At 52.8% G+C, this 16,758-nt stretch overlaps 1 protein-coding gene across 2 annotated transcripts; it reads left to right on the top strand.

Moving 5' to 3' along the window:
- The first annotated feature begins 1,544 nt into the window (after nt 1–1,544).
- Nucleotides 1,545–16,148, top strand: NOM1 (nucleolar protein with MIF4G domain 1). Of its 2 annotated transcripts, none has more exons than XM_074315032.2 (11): nt 1,545–2,592; nt 3,391–3,518; nt 4,541–4,736; nt 7,994–8,317; nt 10,028–10,138; nt 10,866–11,033; nt 11,791–11,912; nt 12,765–12,897; nt 13,288–13,419; nt 15,362–15,471; nt 15,803–16,148. In XM_074315032.2, the coding sequence occupies exons 1-11, from the start codon at nt 1,573–1,575 to the stop codon at nt 15,975–15,977; spliced, it is 2,619 nt and encodes an 872-aa protein (XP_074171133.2). In that variant the 5' UTR covers nt 1,545–1,572; the 3' UTR covers nt 15,978–16,148. The 2 variants fall into 2 exon arrangements, with proteins under 2 accessions (XP_074171133.2, XP_019598073.3); XM_019742514.3 differs by having other exon boundaries at nt 1,546–2,592; nt 3,394–3,518.
- Nucleotides 16,149–16,758: the final 610 nt, after the last annotated feature.

Genomic DNA, 16,758 nt, shown 5'->3' with positions numbered 1-16,758 from the left:
GGATGAAAAATATCCCCAAGATTTGCCCACAAAGTCTTAGAAGTTGTGGCTTCAGAACCAAGAAAATCCCACCCTGGGGAAGCCAGAGCAGACACAGCATACAGGGGTCAGAGTGTGAGCAAGCAGAGGACTGGCGGGAGCTGGCCGATCAGGAGGGCACTGGCATTTACTGAGCAGCTACTATGTGCCAGACCAGAGCCATTCTAAGCACTCCATGGGAGGAAATGAATTTTACCTATTTGGTTCCTGTTAAATGGGATAGTAGCAAGGGGGACTGATTCCCTCTCCCCAATTACCCCCAGAGAAATTACTGAATGAGAGAGAGGCAAAGGCTCCAGGGTGTGACAACAGCAGTGAGAACCCTGGAGGGACCTGGGTGGGGGGCGAGGGTGCTGAGTAAGCAGCGGCACTGCAGCACTGGAGGTGGACAGAGGCCAGGACGAGATTTCTCCTCCGGCTCTTGCCTCTCCCTTCCACAGCCCTGCACGCTCATCCCCAGCCCCACCAGCCAGGGCACAGAGGGGAGGTACCCAGGAAGGCATGGGAGGGCTGGCCCGGGCACCCCTCCTCCTGCTCCTCACCTCCAGACAGCTGGGAGTCCCTTGGTCCCCTGCCCTAGGAGAAGTGGTCTGGGCAGGTGGGCGCTGCCTGAGCGCTCCACACTGGACCTTGTAGGGTCCATTCGGCTCTCACCTCAGCCTTTGAAATCAAGGTGCGGGTAGGATTGGCTCCTGGGGCTGCAAGAGAGAATCTGTCCAGGTGTCTCCCTAGCTCCTGGTGGCGACCAGCAACCCTCGGAGTTCCTTGACTTGTAGATGCATCGCCTCCATCTCTGTGTCGCTCCTCACGCGGCCTTCTCCCTGCAGAGTCCAAACTTCCCTCTTACCAGGAACACCTGTCATTGCATTTAGGGCCCGCCCCCACCCAGGGAGGCTTTCTCTTAACTTGATTACATTGGCAAAGGCCCTATTCCGAAATAAGGTCACGTTGACAATTTCTGGTACACATGAATTTGGGGACACTGATCATCCTGGCGCAGTCCATCAACAGAGGAATAAAGAGGGGACCAGCATCCCAGGAGAGACCCGCAACCAGAAACAGAAGGTCAGTCATTACGCAGCACCCGAGACAGCTGAGGCCTGAGGTTGAGTGCAACACCAAGTCCCAGAGCAGTAAGTTCAGCATGGAGACTCCCCGTAAAATACACGCAGGAACCATCACGACACACTTTCCTATGGGATACGTGCACACCCACGTAAATGCATGGAAATGCATATCCCATAGGAAAAGATTCACGCCCTGCAGACAAGTACGGTTACTTCTGTGGCAGGGCGTGAAGAGGCCTCTTTACACAATCTGTGGGGTGTTTTGTTTTTTTTCCATTTATGAAATGAGAACGTGTTTGCCTACTCACAATGAACTTCAAATAGGCGCACTCGCTACTGTGCGGTTCCCTGCGCTGCCGCCCATCCGCCAGCAGGGGCCGCCGCCCCGCCCCGCCCCGCCCCCCCAGCCCCGTGTAGCGCGGAAGTCCCGCCCCGGACGGAAGTCAGCGTCGGTGCGTCCCGGAAGATGGCGGCGTCCACGAGTGTTGGAGCGTCAGGCTGGGGCGGCAGCCGGCGGCGACCGGCCCGTAGTAAGCGCGGAAGCGGGCGCGGGCGCGGGCTGCCCCGCGGGCCTCGGGGCGGCGGGGCGGGGGTCCTGAAGCGGCTAAAGCTGGCGGTGGAGGAGTTTGTGCAGGCGACCTCCGAGGGAGCGAGCCCGGGTGGCCGCGAGGGACTCCGCGCGGAGGGGCGCGTGCGTCCCGGCGGGAGGAAAAGCCGCAGGGAGCTGAGGAAGGAGAAGCGACACCTGAGGAAGGCGCGCCGGCTTCAGCGGACCACAGGCTCCGCGCAGGGTCCAGGCCCGGGCGGCGGTGACGGAGCCGGGGTAGCGAGCGATCCCCGGGCGGAGGGGGGTCAGGAGCAGGGCGTCCAGCCGTCCTCACGTCGGGCCCCACGGCCGCCCGAGCGGCTGCCACCTCCCCAGGCCAAGGCCGCCCCGGCCCACGCCCCGGCCAGGGGACAGCGCGAGAGGACCAGGCCCTCGGCAGCCGCGGCCGCCGCCGCTCGGAAACGGGCACTTCTGGCAGCCAACGAGGAGGAGGATCGGGAGATCCGAAAGCTGGAGCGGTGCCTCGGCTTGAACAAGCGCAGAAGGAAGGACGACGCCAGCTCCGTGCCGCCCAGCTTTGCCCGCGATGGACTCGACTACATTCTGGGAGCCCTGGGGTCGGGGGACAGTAGTGGCTTGTACGAAAGCAGCAGCGAGCAGGAGGAAGATGCCACCCAGACACTCCCCGAAAGCGATTTGGAGAGTGACACCGAGGACGAATGGGGAGAGGAGGAGGGCGTGGAAGAGAAGGACGAGCCGCAGGTAGACGCTGGAGCGCAGAGCGAGGAAGAGGAGGAGGAGGCGGTCCAGGAGGAAAAGCGAGAAACCCAAGAAGCAGAAGGGAGAGTGAGGGAAAAAAGGGAGGGAAAGAGAGTTCATTTTGCAGAGGATGAAGAAAGAAGTAAAAATTCCTCGGAGGTTGTTGGCGCAGCGCCTCAGGTACGGTGTGAACACCTGGGTCCTCAGATACCTCTCAGAAAAACGGGTGGGGGCGGGGCGTGGGGCAGGGGCACAGTTGATGTATTGGTAATTGTGTGAGCTGAGTGTGTAAATCGGCTTATTCTGTCTACTTTTATGTTTTTAAGTTTCCGTAATGAGTTAAGGGAGAAAACTTCTCTAGAGACCTTTGTATCCCAGTGACTTAATGGCCACCCCACTGTTGATCATCTAGGGGACAGTGAGCAGTGGGTTGGTTTTGATTTTATCATGTAAATTTGGATGTTAGTTTTGAATAAGCTTGAAATTCTTTTAGAGTACTGTCCCTCAAAAACTGGGAGGAAGGCGTGGAAGAGAAGGACGAGCCGCAGGTAGACGCTGGAGCGCAGAGCGAGGAAGAGGAGGAGGAGGAGGTCCAGGAGGAAAAGCGAGAAACCCAAGAAGCCCATTTAATTTAGGTGTTTGTGTACAGCCCTGCCTGCCGTAAACTAAGCCCAGACAGACCTGTAGAATACAGGGCTCTGCCGGCAGATCCTGGAGGTGCACAGCAGGTCTGAAGAAATGCAGAGGGGCATGTATTGACGCTAATGTAGGTGGGGACCCCCACAGACTGCTGAGTGGAGTAAGCCCAGCACTGTCCTGGGCACTCGGTCAACACGTGACATCTACAGAGTAGACATGGTCAGTAGTTACAGCTTCTGCCAGTTTGGGAAAATTAACATGTAAAGATGGGTATAGCGAAGGAAAAAGTGAGATTTGTTCAGTGTACATTTTTTGTAATTTATATTTTGTGTTTTCAAGCAGAGTCTTTGTGAAAATGGTGACAGGTACATCCCACCCCATGTAAGGCGGGCTGAGGAGACAGTGAATGCCCAGAAAAGGGAAGAGCGGGAACGGCTGAAGAAGCACGTGCAAGGCCTAATTAACAGGTAACCTCGTAACACCGTCATATCGCGTCTCTTAAAGACGTCTGTTTTCTGAAAATACAGAAACTATCCCAGGCATTAAGCCGGAAGTTAAGGTGTGGGGCTGTTGCCGTGACTGGCTCCTTTCTGTTCCCTTCTTGATATCGCTGGACCTGGACAAGCAGGATGCCCACCTTTGCTCTTTGGTACTTTGAGCCCTTGAGCTTGAGAGCAGCAACACTGCCCACGTGGATGTTCTGACAAGTCCCAAAACGGGGGTAGCAGGCTGCCGTCCTCCCTGCGGGGTCGAGTGAGGGCCCCACGGTGGGCCGCCATGCCCTTTGCTTGTTCTCCATCTGCGTCTCACACCAGAGGCTCTGGGTCCCCACCCCACAGCCAAGACAGAACCGTCCCGGCACTGGACGTTTCTCTCAGACTATGCTTATGGTCACGCAAACCACCCTCCCACTGCTTTTTTAAACATTTCTTTTTAGTTAAAACACTGTTCCCGTGGTACAGCCTGGATTCTACTGAACAGGCCGTTTGGGTGCACAGTGTGAGCATAGGCACAGACACAGTGTGTACGCGGTGTGCACAGACGTCCCTTCCCCATAAGCAGGGCAGCCTTTTCTCAGCGTCAGGCACTGCAGGTTTTCTGCCAGCGGGAAAATGGAAGCTAGAGGCTTTCCCAACAACGCATACTGATGTGCAAGTGTGATTCCCGGCCTCTGCCTGGGGACAAGGGTCAGCTCCCCGGCGGCATTGTCACCGCAGTCTGTGGTCTTACAGGGAAGCCTGCGTGTCCTTCGCTGTGGGGCGCTTCAGCTGGAGAGACAACAGTCGCACATTAAGGGTCCAGAAGTGTGTGTGTTGTGTGCGGTAGAAGCTGGGTCATTGGGGCAAGCCAATAAGAATTGTTCAGAGGGCAATGTGTACACAAAATAGGACGTGTTGGTAGTACTGATAGCTTTTGCATTTCTTTTAATTGACCTGAAAGTAATTCCTCTTTTGAAACGTCGTGTGGCTGTCTTTTCAATCGTCTGCAGGTTGAGTGAGCCCAACATGGCCTCCATAAGCGCACAGCTGGAGGAGCTGTATATGGCGCACAGCAGGAAGGACATGAACGACACTCTGACGGGTGTCCTCATGAGCGCCTGCGCCCCGGCCGTGGCCGTGCCCAGCCGGCTGGTGATGGAGCACATGCTCTTGGTCAGCATTCTTCACCGCACCGTGGGAATCGAGGTAGGGCTCTGTCGGGCTCTAAACGTGCTTGTTTCCGTGACAGACCTCAGAAGGCTCAGTACAACTCGTCTGTCTCCCATCATCCGTGGCCACGTGTGGGGAGCCCTTGGTTTGGCTCAGCGTCCGCTTCTGTGTCTGGGCCGTTCGAGCATGTTTGTCACCCATTACGCCTCGGACGGCCTTCCTTTTTTTGGTGTTCCCCACGTTAACACTGGCTTGTTTCAGACGTTCAGAGTACAGTGGTTTGTGTGGTCTTGCTCCTGAGAAATTCGTACGTTTTTTCATAAGAAGGCCCCCAGAATGTGAGGTGAAACTGGACGCCCAGTGAGAGCTGTGCGACAGGCCTGGCTGGGCCGCCAGGTGGCCCGGAGGCCTTCCGAGCCTGTGTGTCGTCTGGGGTGGAGCTGCAGCGGCCCCCTCGTGGGGTCTCCATCAGGATTAAATCAGACGCTGTGAAGCGCCTAATGGGTGCTGCTGAGTAAACAGTTGTCCCCACCCCACTCTGTATTTGGCCCTTGCTCAGTGACCCTCGGAGTTAGCTCTGGTTCCGCAGTCACCTACCCCCTCCGGGGTCGTAACCTCCTCTGTCGTAAGCTCCCTGGCCCGTACTCTTCCCCTCGGTGGAGCTGATCCAGGAGTTCATACTAAGGTGGGTGGATGGGCGGTGACTCAGCCAGTGAGGCTTACATTTCCCGGATGACAGTTTTATTCTGAACGTGTTGGTCACGTGGATCTTTACATGGTAGTGTCTTAAAGGTGGTCTTTACTTTCTCCGCCTCTGACAGCCCTCCTACCAAGAACAGGCCTCGCGGCAGAGCACTGCAGGTCTGACCTGGTGCAAGTACACACACTTGATGTCCTCGTCACGGTCGCTCCTCTGGGTCCCCGACGAGATAAGCAGGGCAGACACTGATTGAACCCCCCCCCCCCTTGGCAGATGCAGGGAGCCACAGAAGAGCTGTGTGACGGTCCTGAGAGCGTAGGCTGTGAAAGGACTCTGGAACTTGTTCTCAGCTTCTAAGCTGGTTACAGCGGCACTGCTCTTCCATCCCTTTATTTTTCGATACTTTGTTCTCTGTCATAGTCTAAAAATCATCTGCAGTCTCAGAGTGGGGCTCTTACCTTAAAGTGCTCAAACCTGCCAAAATGAATTCTTCGTGCTGTGAGGGGTTTTGCCATGACAGCCATGTGGTGTGTGGGGACACCGCTGCCTGCGTCCAGAGCATGGCTCTGCCACACACCAGCCGTCATTCGTGACCTCTGCCTCTGTGGCTTGTCCTCTGTAGAGTTGGTGTAGCGACATTTACGAGGCCTGGCCCCTGGAAGTGCTTAGTAACTTCGCATGAAAGATGGAGAGTCTGGGACCTAGTGGGTGTCGGGGGTCGGGGGACAGAGGACAGAAGAGAGGCTCAGGCCCCGAGTCCTCTGGGTGGCAGGACTGTCCTGGCTGTGTGCGCACCAGCTGTTGAGGGAGTTGCTCCCCTCACGTAAGGGCTTCGTTTCTAAAGACTGAGCTCATTTTCACTAACAACGTCTAGTCACGCTCTGCATATCGACACGGAGGGGATCATGGGACGCCGCTCCTAGTGCCTGTGGTGCCAGGGCTTCCTTAGTGTCCCGTGGTCCTGTGTCAGGCCGGGTGCTTCCTAACCTGACGGTTTCAGCACAGGCAGCATTTGACACTCTGGTAAAAGCCGTAGACCTGACCGCCCACAGCACAGCAGGGACTCACTGGGCTTGAAAACTGAGGTTATCGGTCTGAAACCTTCATTAATGGGATGAAGGACACGGAAATGATGCATTCCAAGGGAGTCATTGCAATACTTTCACTAACAACACCCCTGAAGCGGCTGCCAGAGGATGAGCTCTCCGGGTGCTGCTTCTGTGAAGCTCCCCATTCTGTCAGGAGAAGAGCGTCCTCAGGGACTCGGGGAAGGAAAAGCGTGCCGTGGGTTCCATGGGGTCAGTTACAGAATTGCTTCTGAGTCATTCAGAAATCAGAATCTGCAGATTGGTGTTAAAATCCCAAGTCAGAATTACCATGCATGCTTAGAAAACGTCGGCAGCATGAATGTTCCTCCTGTTTTTAAATGCTATACTAAGTTACATTTTATTTTGAAGACATGAAGTGGAATCTAAAATGTTGACAAATTTTGACATAAGTAATTCCATTCGTGTGTTGAAAACGTACCTGAGTATATCTTTTGCCTGAACTTTTCTTGATGTCCGCAGAATTCTAGTTTTTTTAGTTACATTTGAACATGATATAGTGGCAACAGGAGGATACACTTTTCAGGTGTATCGTTAGTGAGGGGCTTGAGGGGTATTTCCACATGAGACCTGTTGATTCTCACTCAGGTCTTTATAAACAAGGCGCATGCCCAGCCTCCCAAGCTGGCCTCCGTGGAGTCACTTCCCCCCTGCCTATCGGCACCTTGTCTGGAATCTTCTAGCATTTATCTGATGTTTAGCAGTGACGTGTATATGGCCCTCTCCTGTCTGGTTGGTCTCATCTGCACCCCCGATTCTAACTGTCACTCCTGCTCTCCAGCCAGCCCTGCCTGGAGTTCTGTGGCTCCAGCTGATGACGCCTTAAACTGGTTCTGTGCAGTCCACTCACCTGCTCTTCCCAACGCCTGTTACCCAGACTTTCGGTCTTCCACCTGCAGTGGCCAGCCTCACCTGCCATTCCTGTCTCTGGGTCACTCTTGTGCCCAGTCCCCCTTCCCGGGGCCGGCACAGCTGCGGTCATTCAGGTCATCGTTTGTCGGCTAGACCATCACCATTACTCCGTCCATATACCACCACGTCCTGCTTCCGTCTTCTCCCTCCAGGCTCAGCCTGAGCTTGAGAAGTGAGCGGCGATCGATAGTAGTACAGTTCAGAGACGTAGACGCGTCCTTAACGTGTTGAAGGATTTGTTCCAAGGAGCCAGAATGGCTGCCGGCCCGAAATACCAGCGTGTTGGTCTTAAAGACGAGAGGGCATGTTTACAGTGAAGGTTGGATGCTGTGCTGCCCTGTGTTGTCATTTCTTAGTCCGTGTTTTCGCACAGATAACACACTGTGCACTCAGGCTTACCTTTTGACAGTTTATGGCCTGTTGGAGTTCATATCCGACCACGTCAATTTTTCGCGTTAGTTTTAAAAATACTAATTCTTTCAAGTTTGTTGAAAGAGGAAGGGGGATCCCTGAGAACGGCTGGCCCTCACGGTTGTCACGTGCTTGCAGTGATGTTTGGTGTCCCCTTTCTCCAGGTCGGAGCTCACTTTCTGGAGGCCGTGGTGAGGAGGTTTGACGACGTCTATCAAAACGGAAGTGAAGGGAAGGAGTGTGATAACCTGTTTACCATCGTTGCCCATTTGTACAACTTCCATGTGGTACAGTCTCTTCTCATCTTCGACGTGTTGAAAAAACTGACTGGGACTTTCACAGAAAAGGACATTGAGCTGATCCTGCTGATGCTGAAACACGTCGGCTTTTCATTGAGGAAAGATGATGCTCTGTCCCTGAAGGAACTCATCTCTGAGACGCAGGCCAAAGCCAGTGGGGCACACGGCAAATTCCAGGACCAGACCAGGGTACGAGCACGTCACCTCACCCGCTTCCTAAGTGCCTGGACGCTCCCAAACTGACCAGAGTTTAAAATAACTATTCGGGGTAAATAGTACCTTTCATTTCCTGGTGCTCCTGTCCTCTGCCTCGTTGGGTTTGATGGCTGTGTCTTCAGTATGTGAGCAAACTTGTTTCTTTATTAAGAACTCGGGTACTTGGTGAGTTTCAGAATCAGTTTACTTAACAGTCTTCCATTCAAAAACCTGTCTGCTGCAGAGGGCCGATGGCACCGGGCTCAAAGCCGGGCCTCCCGGGTTCCGGCTCTGCCACTTGACAGCATCGTGACCAAGTCTTCTGGGCTTCAGGTCCCCATCAAGGAAATGGGGCTGATCATGGCTCCTGCCTCCTTTGCCGTTTGGGGGTACGGGAGGGCGTGGGGAGCCTCCTAACGGAGGATGGGCTGCAGCTTGTGTGAGGAGCCCACAGGAGCAGGTCAGAGGCCTCCTCAGGGTCCTTGCAAACCTCACAAGGAGTTGGGATTTTGTTCTAGAGACATGTGAAGCATTCTGAGCAGGTACATGACGTGGGAAGTGTTCGTGCTAGTGGTCACGTCGGTTACAGTGTAGAGGAGGCAGGTGGTCAGGCACGGAGCTGCCATTCGGGGGTCGGGGACCGTGGTGGGAGGGCTAGCATAGTCAGGTGTGTGGGTTCAGGACTTAGGGGTGACCAGACTGGGTGTGGGTTGGGAGACCTGGAGGAAAGTGGGTCAGGGCTCAGCCCAGGTTCCCAGCTTGGGCCTTCTGTGGGCAGCAGTACACTCTGGAGCGGACAAACTCATGAGGGAAAAGTGGCCCGTTTCTGAAATCCCAAAACGAGAGCCCCTGGGTTCGCAGGGAGGATGCGTGGGCTGAGCCCTAGGAGGGGGTCGTGGGAGCCTTGAGGTTATGGAGCGCCGACATTTGGAGGTGTGGTGGGGAAAGCAGAGCCTAAAGAAGGCCCCAGGGCAGCCGAACTGTCCCGAGGAAGAACTTGGCCCATGCTGAAGGCTCGGAGGTCAAGTTTAAAACAAGTCAGCAGAGACCGGAAGTCGATTTCATGGTTGCCTAGGGTTGGGGCAGTGGGGGACAGAAGGGGGTGACTGTTAGTAGGTTTGGAGTTTCTTTTGGGGGGTGCTGAAAATGTTTGAAAATTGTGACAGTTGCACAACCCTGAATATAATTGTACCCATTAAATGGGTGAGATTTATGGTATGTGAGTTATAGCTCAATAATAAGTTAACATTTGGGGAAATCTCAGAGAAGGGTGTTTGGGAATTCTCAGTACTGTTCTTGCAACTTTTCTATAAGTATGGTATTATTTCCAGTTTAAAACTTAAAAAGTCCAAATGCCGCAGTGGGGAAGAAGTTGACAATACCGCGGAGAGGAGAGGGTAACAGAGCACAATCCGCAGGAAGGCGCTGGCAGCCGGGGCTGCGTGATGCAGGCAGGTCAGAGGTGGTGGTGCAGGAGAGGGAGCCTGCGGTCGTGCCGGCGCCCCGGGGAGGGCGGGTGACCGAGGCGTGTTAACATCCTGCAAAGCCCTGCCCAGCCGTACATTAGTGCAGGCTGGGACCACCTCTGACGTCATCAGTGATGACCACGTGCACAGAATTGGTTGATTTCTTCCCAAATTGAAGGCTCCATTGTTAGGCCACTTGAAATGATGGTTTTTGTTTCTCTGACTGGCTTGTTTGAAGGTCCGGTTTATGCTGGAGACCATGCTGGCGCTGAAGAATAACGACATGCGTAAGATTCCAGGCTATGACCCCGAGCCTGTGGAGAGGCTGAGGAAGCTGCAAAGAGCTTTGGTAAATCGCGCTCCCTGCTACTGCTTCTGAGCTTCCGCGTCTGCACGAACCACCCCGTGAGAGTAGAGGGTAGTCGGAGCTGCGAGGCAGGGCCCGTCTGGTTAGTAAGAGTTCCCGGAGCTCAAATGGAAACTGGGGGGAGGGGATGTCCCTGTGAGTGGCGGTGGGGGGGTCCCGGTGAGTTAAGCGTCCCCCACACGTAGCCTTTGCTACTTGACTCGGCTGCACAGTAGGTTCGCAGTGGAACCCTCTGGTCACTTGGGAAGAGGGCGGGCCAGGGGCCACCCAGACCAGTAACATTAGCCCCGGGGCCGAGGGACTCATCTGTTCAGGCTCCCTAGGGGGGCCCCAGCTGAGACCCTCTGGCCTCCCCAGTCAGGGTGAGTCCGTCAGATCCAGAACGTGGACTCCAGCCGACCACAGGCCGCTGCCGGTCGCGTGCCTTCCGCCAGCCTGATGGGGCTCCTGGTGGCCTCTGAGTCCGAGCCTCTTCCCCTGCTGTGGCAATGGTGTTTGGGGTGACCCCAGCACCAGCAGACCTCAGACGCGGCTCCTGGGTGTGCGCCTCCCACTTGGCATTATTCCAGGCAGTTTAACATCCGGTTGGCATTGCCTCATCACAACGTCCCTGCACCAGAAATGCCGTCGTCAGAAACCAAAGCCTGGGGTGGTGGCATGCAGACTGGATTGGCTGCAGCATCTCACCAGTTCCTTTTCTTTCCATCAGGTGCGTGGCGCTGGCTCCAGCCCGGAAACTCAGCTGCGTGTCTCCTGGGATGGCATCCTGAACGCCAAGCACACTGGGCGATGGTGGATCGTGGGGTCCGCCTGGAGCGGGGCCCCCATGATTGACGGCACTCAGCAGAAGGTCCCGCAGAAGCAGCTGGCAGGCACAGTAGGTGACCCCGTGCTCACTGCTACCAGGCATGTCCCCGTGTCTCACTGGCTTTCCCTATAGCGGCCACCTAGTATTTTTTGGACTTAACTTGAAGACCTTATAGAAATTGCTAGCTTTCTAATACAATTTAATTTAGTTTCTGTTGTTACTTTCTAAAAGATTTGTCGAAAGCTAAGAAACATGTTGCATAAAAGACTAGAAAGTTGAATGGACTGAGGGGAACAGAAAATCAGAACACTCCTGCTGCAGCCAGACCCCAGGCCTTGAGACGCAGACATTGTCTCCAGGAGAGGTGGCTGCTGGTCCTGTAACCTCGGATTTCAAATTGTCAGAATTCTTTGTATTGCTTATTAACTGAAGTCCATGTTACTCAGATCGCCTTTCTTTTCCCCTGGTGTCCTCTTTCTGTCCCAGGATTCCACGTCACACTTGGTTGTGCTGTGCTGGCTCTTGCAGCAGTGACCTCTTATCCCCGTTTTATTTCATTGTTGCTGAGCCTCACAGGTCGTGCAGCTCCTGGAGTCTCTGAACCTGTGTTGTTCTCTTCCGGGGCTGCCGTGTCTCCTTGTGGTTTTCCTCTTTGTGGGGGTTGCCCGAGAATAGAGGCTTAGCGTCTACAGCCATGTATTTACCTATAATTTCACTTAGGCTTACATCAAGCCACAAAATCACACGTGATTTTTTAGAAACCCAGCTTGAGTTCCAGGTTTCATTGCAACACTCACATGACCTGTGCCTCGGCGTCCCTCTTCAGGTCAGCGCGAAGGTGCTGGAACTCGCACGCAAGCAGCGGATGAACACTGACGTCCGGAGGAACATATTTTGTACGATAATGACAAGTGAAGACTTCCTGGACGCATTTGAAAAGCTTCTAAAGTGAGCGTCTGTGTGAATGAGCTGCGGTTTGACTGTTGTTGTTGGAATAAGAGGCTCAGTTTGCGTCTTGCTGGGGCTGCTGGGAGGGGCCGGGGTGGCCCTGGCCCTCGTGCCCTGGGCAGCAGCAGCCGACGCTCCTGCCAGCTGGCCGCTGTGCGCTCCCGCTGAGAGCATTTCTGAGTTGCTTGGATCAAAAGTATGAGGTGACCAGCTGGTAATTCTCAGTGGCTATTGGTCATTACAAATTGCTTAAAATCTTCAGATTAACGTTGTCTTCTAATCATTTCCAGTTTAAGAACTTCCTGGTAGCTCCTCTAATTAGTTGTAATAAACTTTAAAAAGTTTACCTGTGTCCTTTTGCAAAGCACGCTAAACAGATGAAATATTCATTGTCCTTGTTTGCTTCAAATTCAGGATGAGATACAGGGAAACGTTACAGGACTACGAACGTTGCCCAGACCCAGCACTGCGCACTGAGAGGACGGGTCTCACTGTGTGTGGATTAGCCCGTACATTTTGAAAACATGAGGAAGTTAGTGCGATAGCAAGAGCCTGACTGGGGCCTGCTGTTGAGTGTCTGTCCTGTTTCTTGTCGTTCGGGCATCAGTCAGCGGCCTCTGTGGGTGGCACAGACCCCAGGCCAAGGTGTCCCCTCCTCCTTCACCACTTTGTCGCGAACCCTGAGGTCTGAGAGGTTAGGGCCGGGCCTCTAACTCCTGTCTTATTCCCCCACCCCCTCCGCCCGGCTTCCTTTTAACCAAACTGCAGACAGGCTGCGTTCCTCGGAAGGATTTCTGCCTGAACCTGCTAAAATGTGGCAAGTCACAGCTTTGTCGTCACTCTGTTCTATAGGCTTGGGCTTAAGGATCAGCAGGCGAGAGAGATCGTTCATGTCCTCGTGGATTGCTGCCTTCAGGAGAAAGCGTACAACCCTTTCTACGCATTCCTAGCTGCCAAGTTTTGTGACTATGAAAGGAGCTTCCAGGTGACTGCCAGCAGGCCGCCCGTCCCACTCGCTCCACCCACCTCCGAGTCAGGAGCCCACCCTGTGCGAGAGCTGTGCGAGGGGACTGTCACAGGAGGGGGTGGCACTGCCTGGTGGCCTGAGGAGTGTCTCTGGCTTCACGCTGCCCCATCCTTTTCAGTGTTATTTTCTATTGTACCGATTGGGAGGAAATGACTGCAGCCACAGAAATTACTGGGAAGCTGTTTCAAACTGTACGTAGGGAAGAGAAGTGTGGTTGCTCCTAAAAGGCTTGGTTTTTAGGCTCCTGAAGATGAGTGAGTGTGGAGTACCTTTCGATTGTATTCTTAGTGATTTATTCTCCTAATTTGTTCATTTAAATTTTCTTTTTCTTTTTATTTGTTATATTAGATGACTTTCCAGTTCAGCATATGGGACAAATTTCGGGACTTAGAAAATTTGCCAGCCACTAATTTTTCTAATTTGGTCCATCTGGTGGCCCACTTGCTGAAGACAAAATCGCTTCCACTTTCCATCCTAAAGGTTTGTGTCACAGAGAAAATTACTGAAAGCAATGAAATTGCTAATACAATTGTTTCTATTTGGTACCTTAAAAAGTACATTTCCTCCGATTCTGAGACAGGATTCATGGTCCCAGCCGTCAGAGAAAACAGCCAGAGGAGCACGCAGTGTGAGTTGCCTGGTAAATGGACACAGTCACTGCTTGTGCTCATCGAAGTGAATCGGTTTCGGGGTTCGGGGTGATGAGTAGGTCCTAGTTGTGAGTCCTGTGCTGGCCGCTGATAAGATAGGAGAAAGCAGGGGGCGGAGGAGCTGGTCTCAGCGACAAGGTGCCGCCCTGGCCGTACCGCCCTTTGCTGTAGGCATTGAAGTGCTGGGCGCCCCTCCCCCGTCTCGTTTCCACGCTGTGTCAGAGCCAAGGAAATGCAGATGCCCAGGCGCTGGTCTGCAGCGCGTGGTGAAGCCGGGATGCAGGAGCTGGGCTTTGAGGCGGCCGGCGAAGCAGCACTGGGGACGGGCTGGGAGAACCTGAGGGTCAGAGAGCTCGTGGCCTGGACTGACTTGGGGGCCTTCTCCCTGCTTTGCAGGACAGACTGTAGCTGTGCTTTCCTATTTATATTTATTTATCCATTCACCAGAGCACTTAAACTCGGGCTAACCTTGTGTCTCTTTGGAGCATGGGGTAGGGTTTGGGCCACTGTACTGAAAATGAAGGCACTGAGCCGTATGCAGCAAGCGATCCCCCTTTATCCACGGGGATCGTGCCAAGACCCCCAGTGGGTGCCTGAAACTACAGATAGTACCCAACTCTGCATACACTATGCTTTTTCCTATATGTACATCCCTATGGTAAAGTTTAATTTGTAAGTTAGGCGCAGTAAGAGATAACAGTAATAGCTAATAGTAAACTGGAGGAATTATAACACCATGCTGTAATGAAAGTTATGCGAATATGGTCACTCTCTCAAAATACCTTATTGTCCTGTGCTCACCTTCTTGTGGTGTGAGGTGATACAGTGCCTGCGTGACCAGGTGACGGGAGGCATTGTGACGCAGTGTTAGGCTGCTGCTGACCTTCTGACTTGATGTCCAAAGGAGGGTTGTCTGCTTCAGGTGACCTGATTCATCAGCCGTGACAGGTCAGGGTTCAATGTCAGGAGCAGACGATGCCGATGGTTTGGGAAATTGACTCATTTCTGACTGAAGTTGGCCGCGGGTAACTGAAACCACAGAACGCGAAAGCAAGGTTGAGGGGAACTGCTGGACCACTTCCCAAAACCGGAGTAGGATGCAGTGCCTCCGACGGTGTGGCCTCAGGGCAGGGCCTGCGGTGTCCTTGCAGCTCAGATGTCCTCAACGCGGCCTTGCGGGGCCGTCCTCCCCCAGGCACGCTTTGTGCTCTTGCTGCACCTGTGCCTGCAGGTGCTCCTAGCACCGTCGTACATTTTTTAACCTCTGAGGATAATGTTGTACAGTCACCATACTTAGTATCCTATTACAGTTGTTTTAATTCAACTTGAGTTTGAAATTTACCCATGTTAATATCCACAACTCTGAGTTTATTACTGCTGTGTAGTAGTACACTGTATAGTATCTTCTCACGTATATATATGTTTTCTAGGGGACGTATATACGTGAATTAGTCTCTCCTAGTTCTAAATTCTGTGTGTGTGTGTGTGTTTTAATTGGGGGGGGGGGTTTCTTTAAGAATGTGTGTAGATAATACATGTTTCATTTTTAGAAAGTAATTTCCTGATTCCTAAGGTGTACACCCCTGCCAGTGGTGTGTAAGGTTTCCCGTGGCCCCGGGTCCTTGCCAACACTGTTCCTTTTATAAAACTGCCAATAGCCTTATTTAAAGGGCGGAGGGATAATTTTTTTACTCTAATTATTATGTTTGGAAATCATTGAAAAAGTTGGCTAAATCAGTGTGACTTTTTCTTTTCTGTCCTGGTTCTGTTAGGTAGTTGAATTCAGTGAATTGGACAAACCCAGAGTCCACTTTTTACGAAAAGTGTTATATATGCTGTTAATGGAAACAGAAGTTGAAGACCTTGGTTTAATTTTTGCGAGGTATGTTCCCAGCTTGTCCTGATAACACATAGAAAAGAAATGAAGTGAGATTGATTTATAAAAGCAAAGTAGTTGTACTTTGAATGTAGCTTAAATCACTTTCAGTTTTAGTTTTAAGCCAGTGTCATATGCATTAGATTTGGGGAACATGAAATCCACCTAATAGCAAACTAATAGCAATTGCTAGGAAATGGAATGTCTTAAGTTCTTCACTGAGAATTCTGTGTTTAAAAGAAACGAGGTTCTGTGTCCACGTTGGAGACCCCCCAGAACTGAGGCCTAGGAGAGAGTGGTGAGCTCATCGCTGATGCTTTGTGCTGTCCCTTTCCAGGGTGTCGGACAACCCGAAGCTGGGCGTGCTGCGAGAAGGCTTGACGCTCTTCATCAGACACTTCTTGTTGAAGAGCACACAGGCCCCCGGGAGTGCCGAGGAAGCCAGCATGCTGAGAGCGAGAGCCGACCTCACCACCAAGGCCCTGCAAGGACGGGCTTCCCTGAGGATGTAGTCGGGGTGGGGTGGGAGGCCGCTGGTCAGCCATGTGTCCTTTCAGACGCACAGGCCTGTACTCTGCTGACTGTAAGAGCTTGGTGCAGCTCTTTCGTGGTCTGTTGTTTTTAAAATATTATATTTGGAAATAATTTTCTGATTCAAGGTAAATACTCTGTGTTTTAAACCATTTGTGTGTGTGTGTGTGTGTGTGTGTGTGTGTGTGTGTGTGTCTGGCAGGGTAGAGGGAGGAGAGGAAAGAAGACGGGGGGCGGTGCTGGACGGTGTTCTCTCTGATGCGACGGGGGTGTGGTGTGCACGTGTGTACACGCGTGTGTGGTTCTTGTTTTTCAATAGACAGAATGCCCCACCAGAGGGTGCAGTTATCGTAAAGAAAGTGATGCTTCTGAAATCCCTTTTACATATTGCTTAGAAGTTCAAAAACCATCCATTCAATGTGGTACCTGATATTTAATTGACTCTTTGAAGTATTTGGAATGCAAGTGTTTTTGGAAAAGTCAACAATTGACATAAGCCTTACAAATACTGTTGCAATATAGCACGTGTGAGAGTTTTTCATCGCTCATCCAAAGTGGTGAAACGGTACAGAACGTTTGTTCCTCCCTGCCCGTGTCTGTCACTTATGCTCAGTAGTGCCAGACTGTCTTGCCCTTTCCTGAGCAATTTCGAAGCTGCCAAACACACCCTGGGCACCTCACGGCTGCTGGTGCTAAGATGGGGTCCGGGAGGTCTGAACATGCGTTAACATTTACCAGTGAGAGCGACACACGAACCTGCTG

This window comes from Rhinolophus sinicus, chromosome 8, assembly GCF_057876585.1.
Source record: "Rhinolophus sinicus isolate RSI-liver-muscle chromosome 8, RSI-T2T, whole genome shotgun sequence".
Lineage (NCBI taxonomy): Eukaryota > Metazoa > Chordata > Mammalia > Chiroptera > Rhinolophidae > Rhinolophus > Rhinolophus sinicus.
This window is presented reverse-complemented; position numbering and strand designations above follow the sequence as displayed.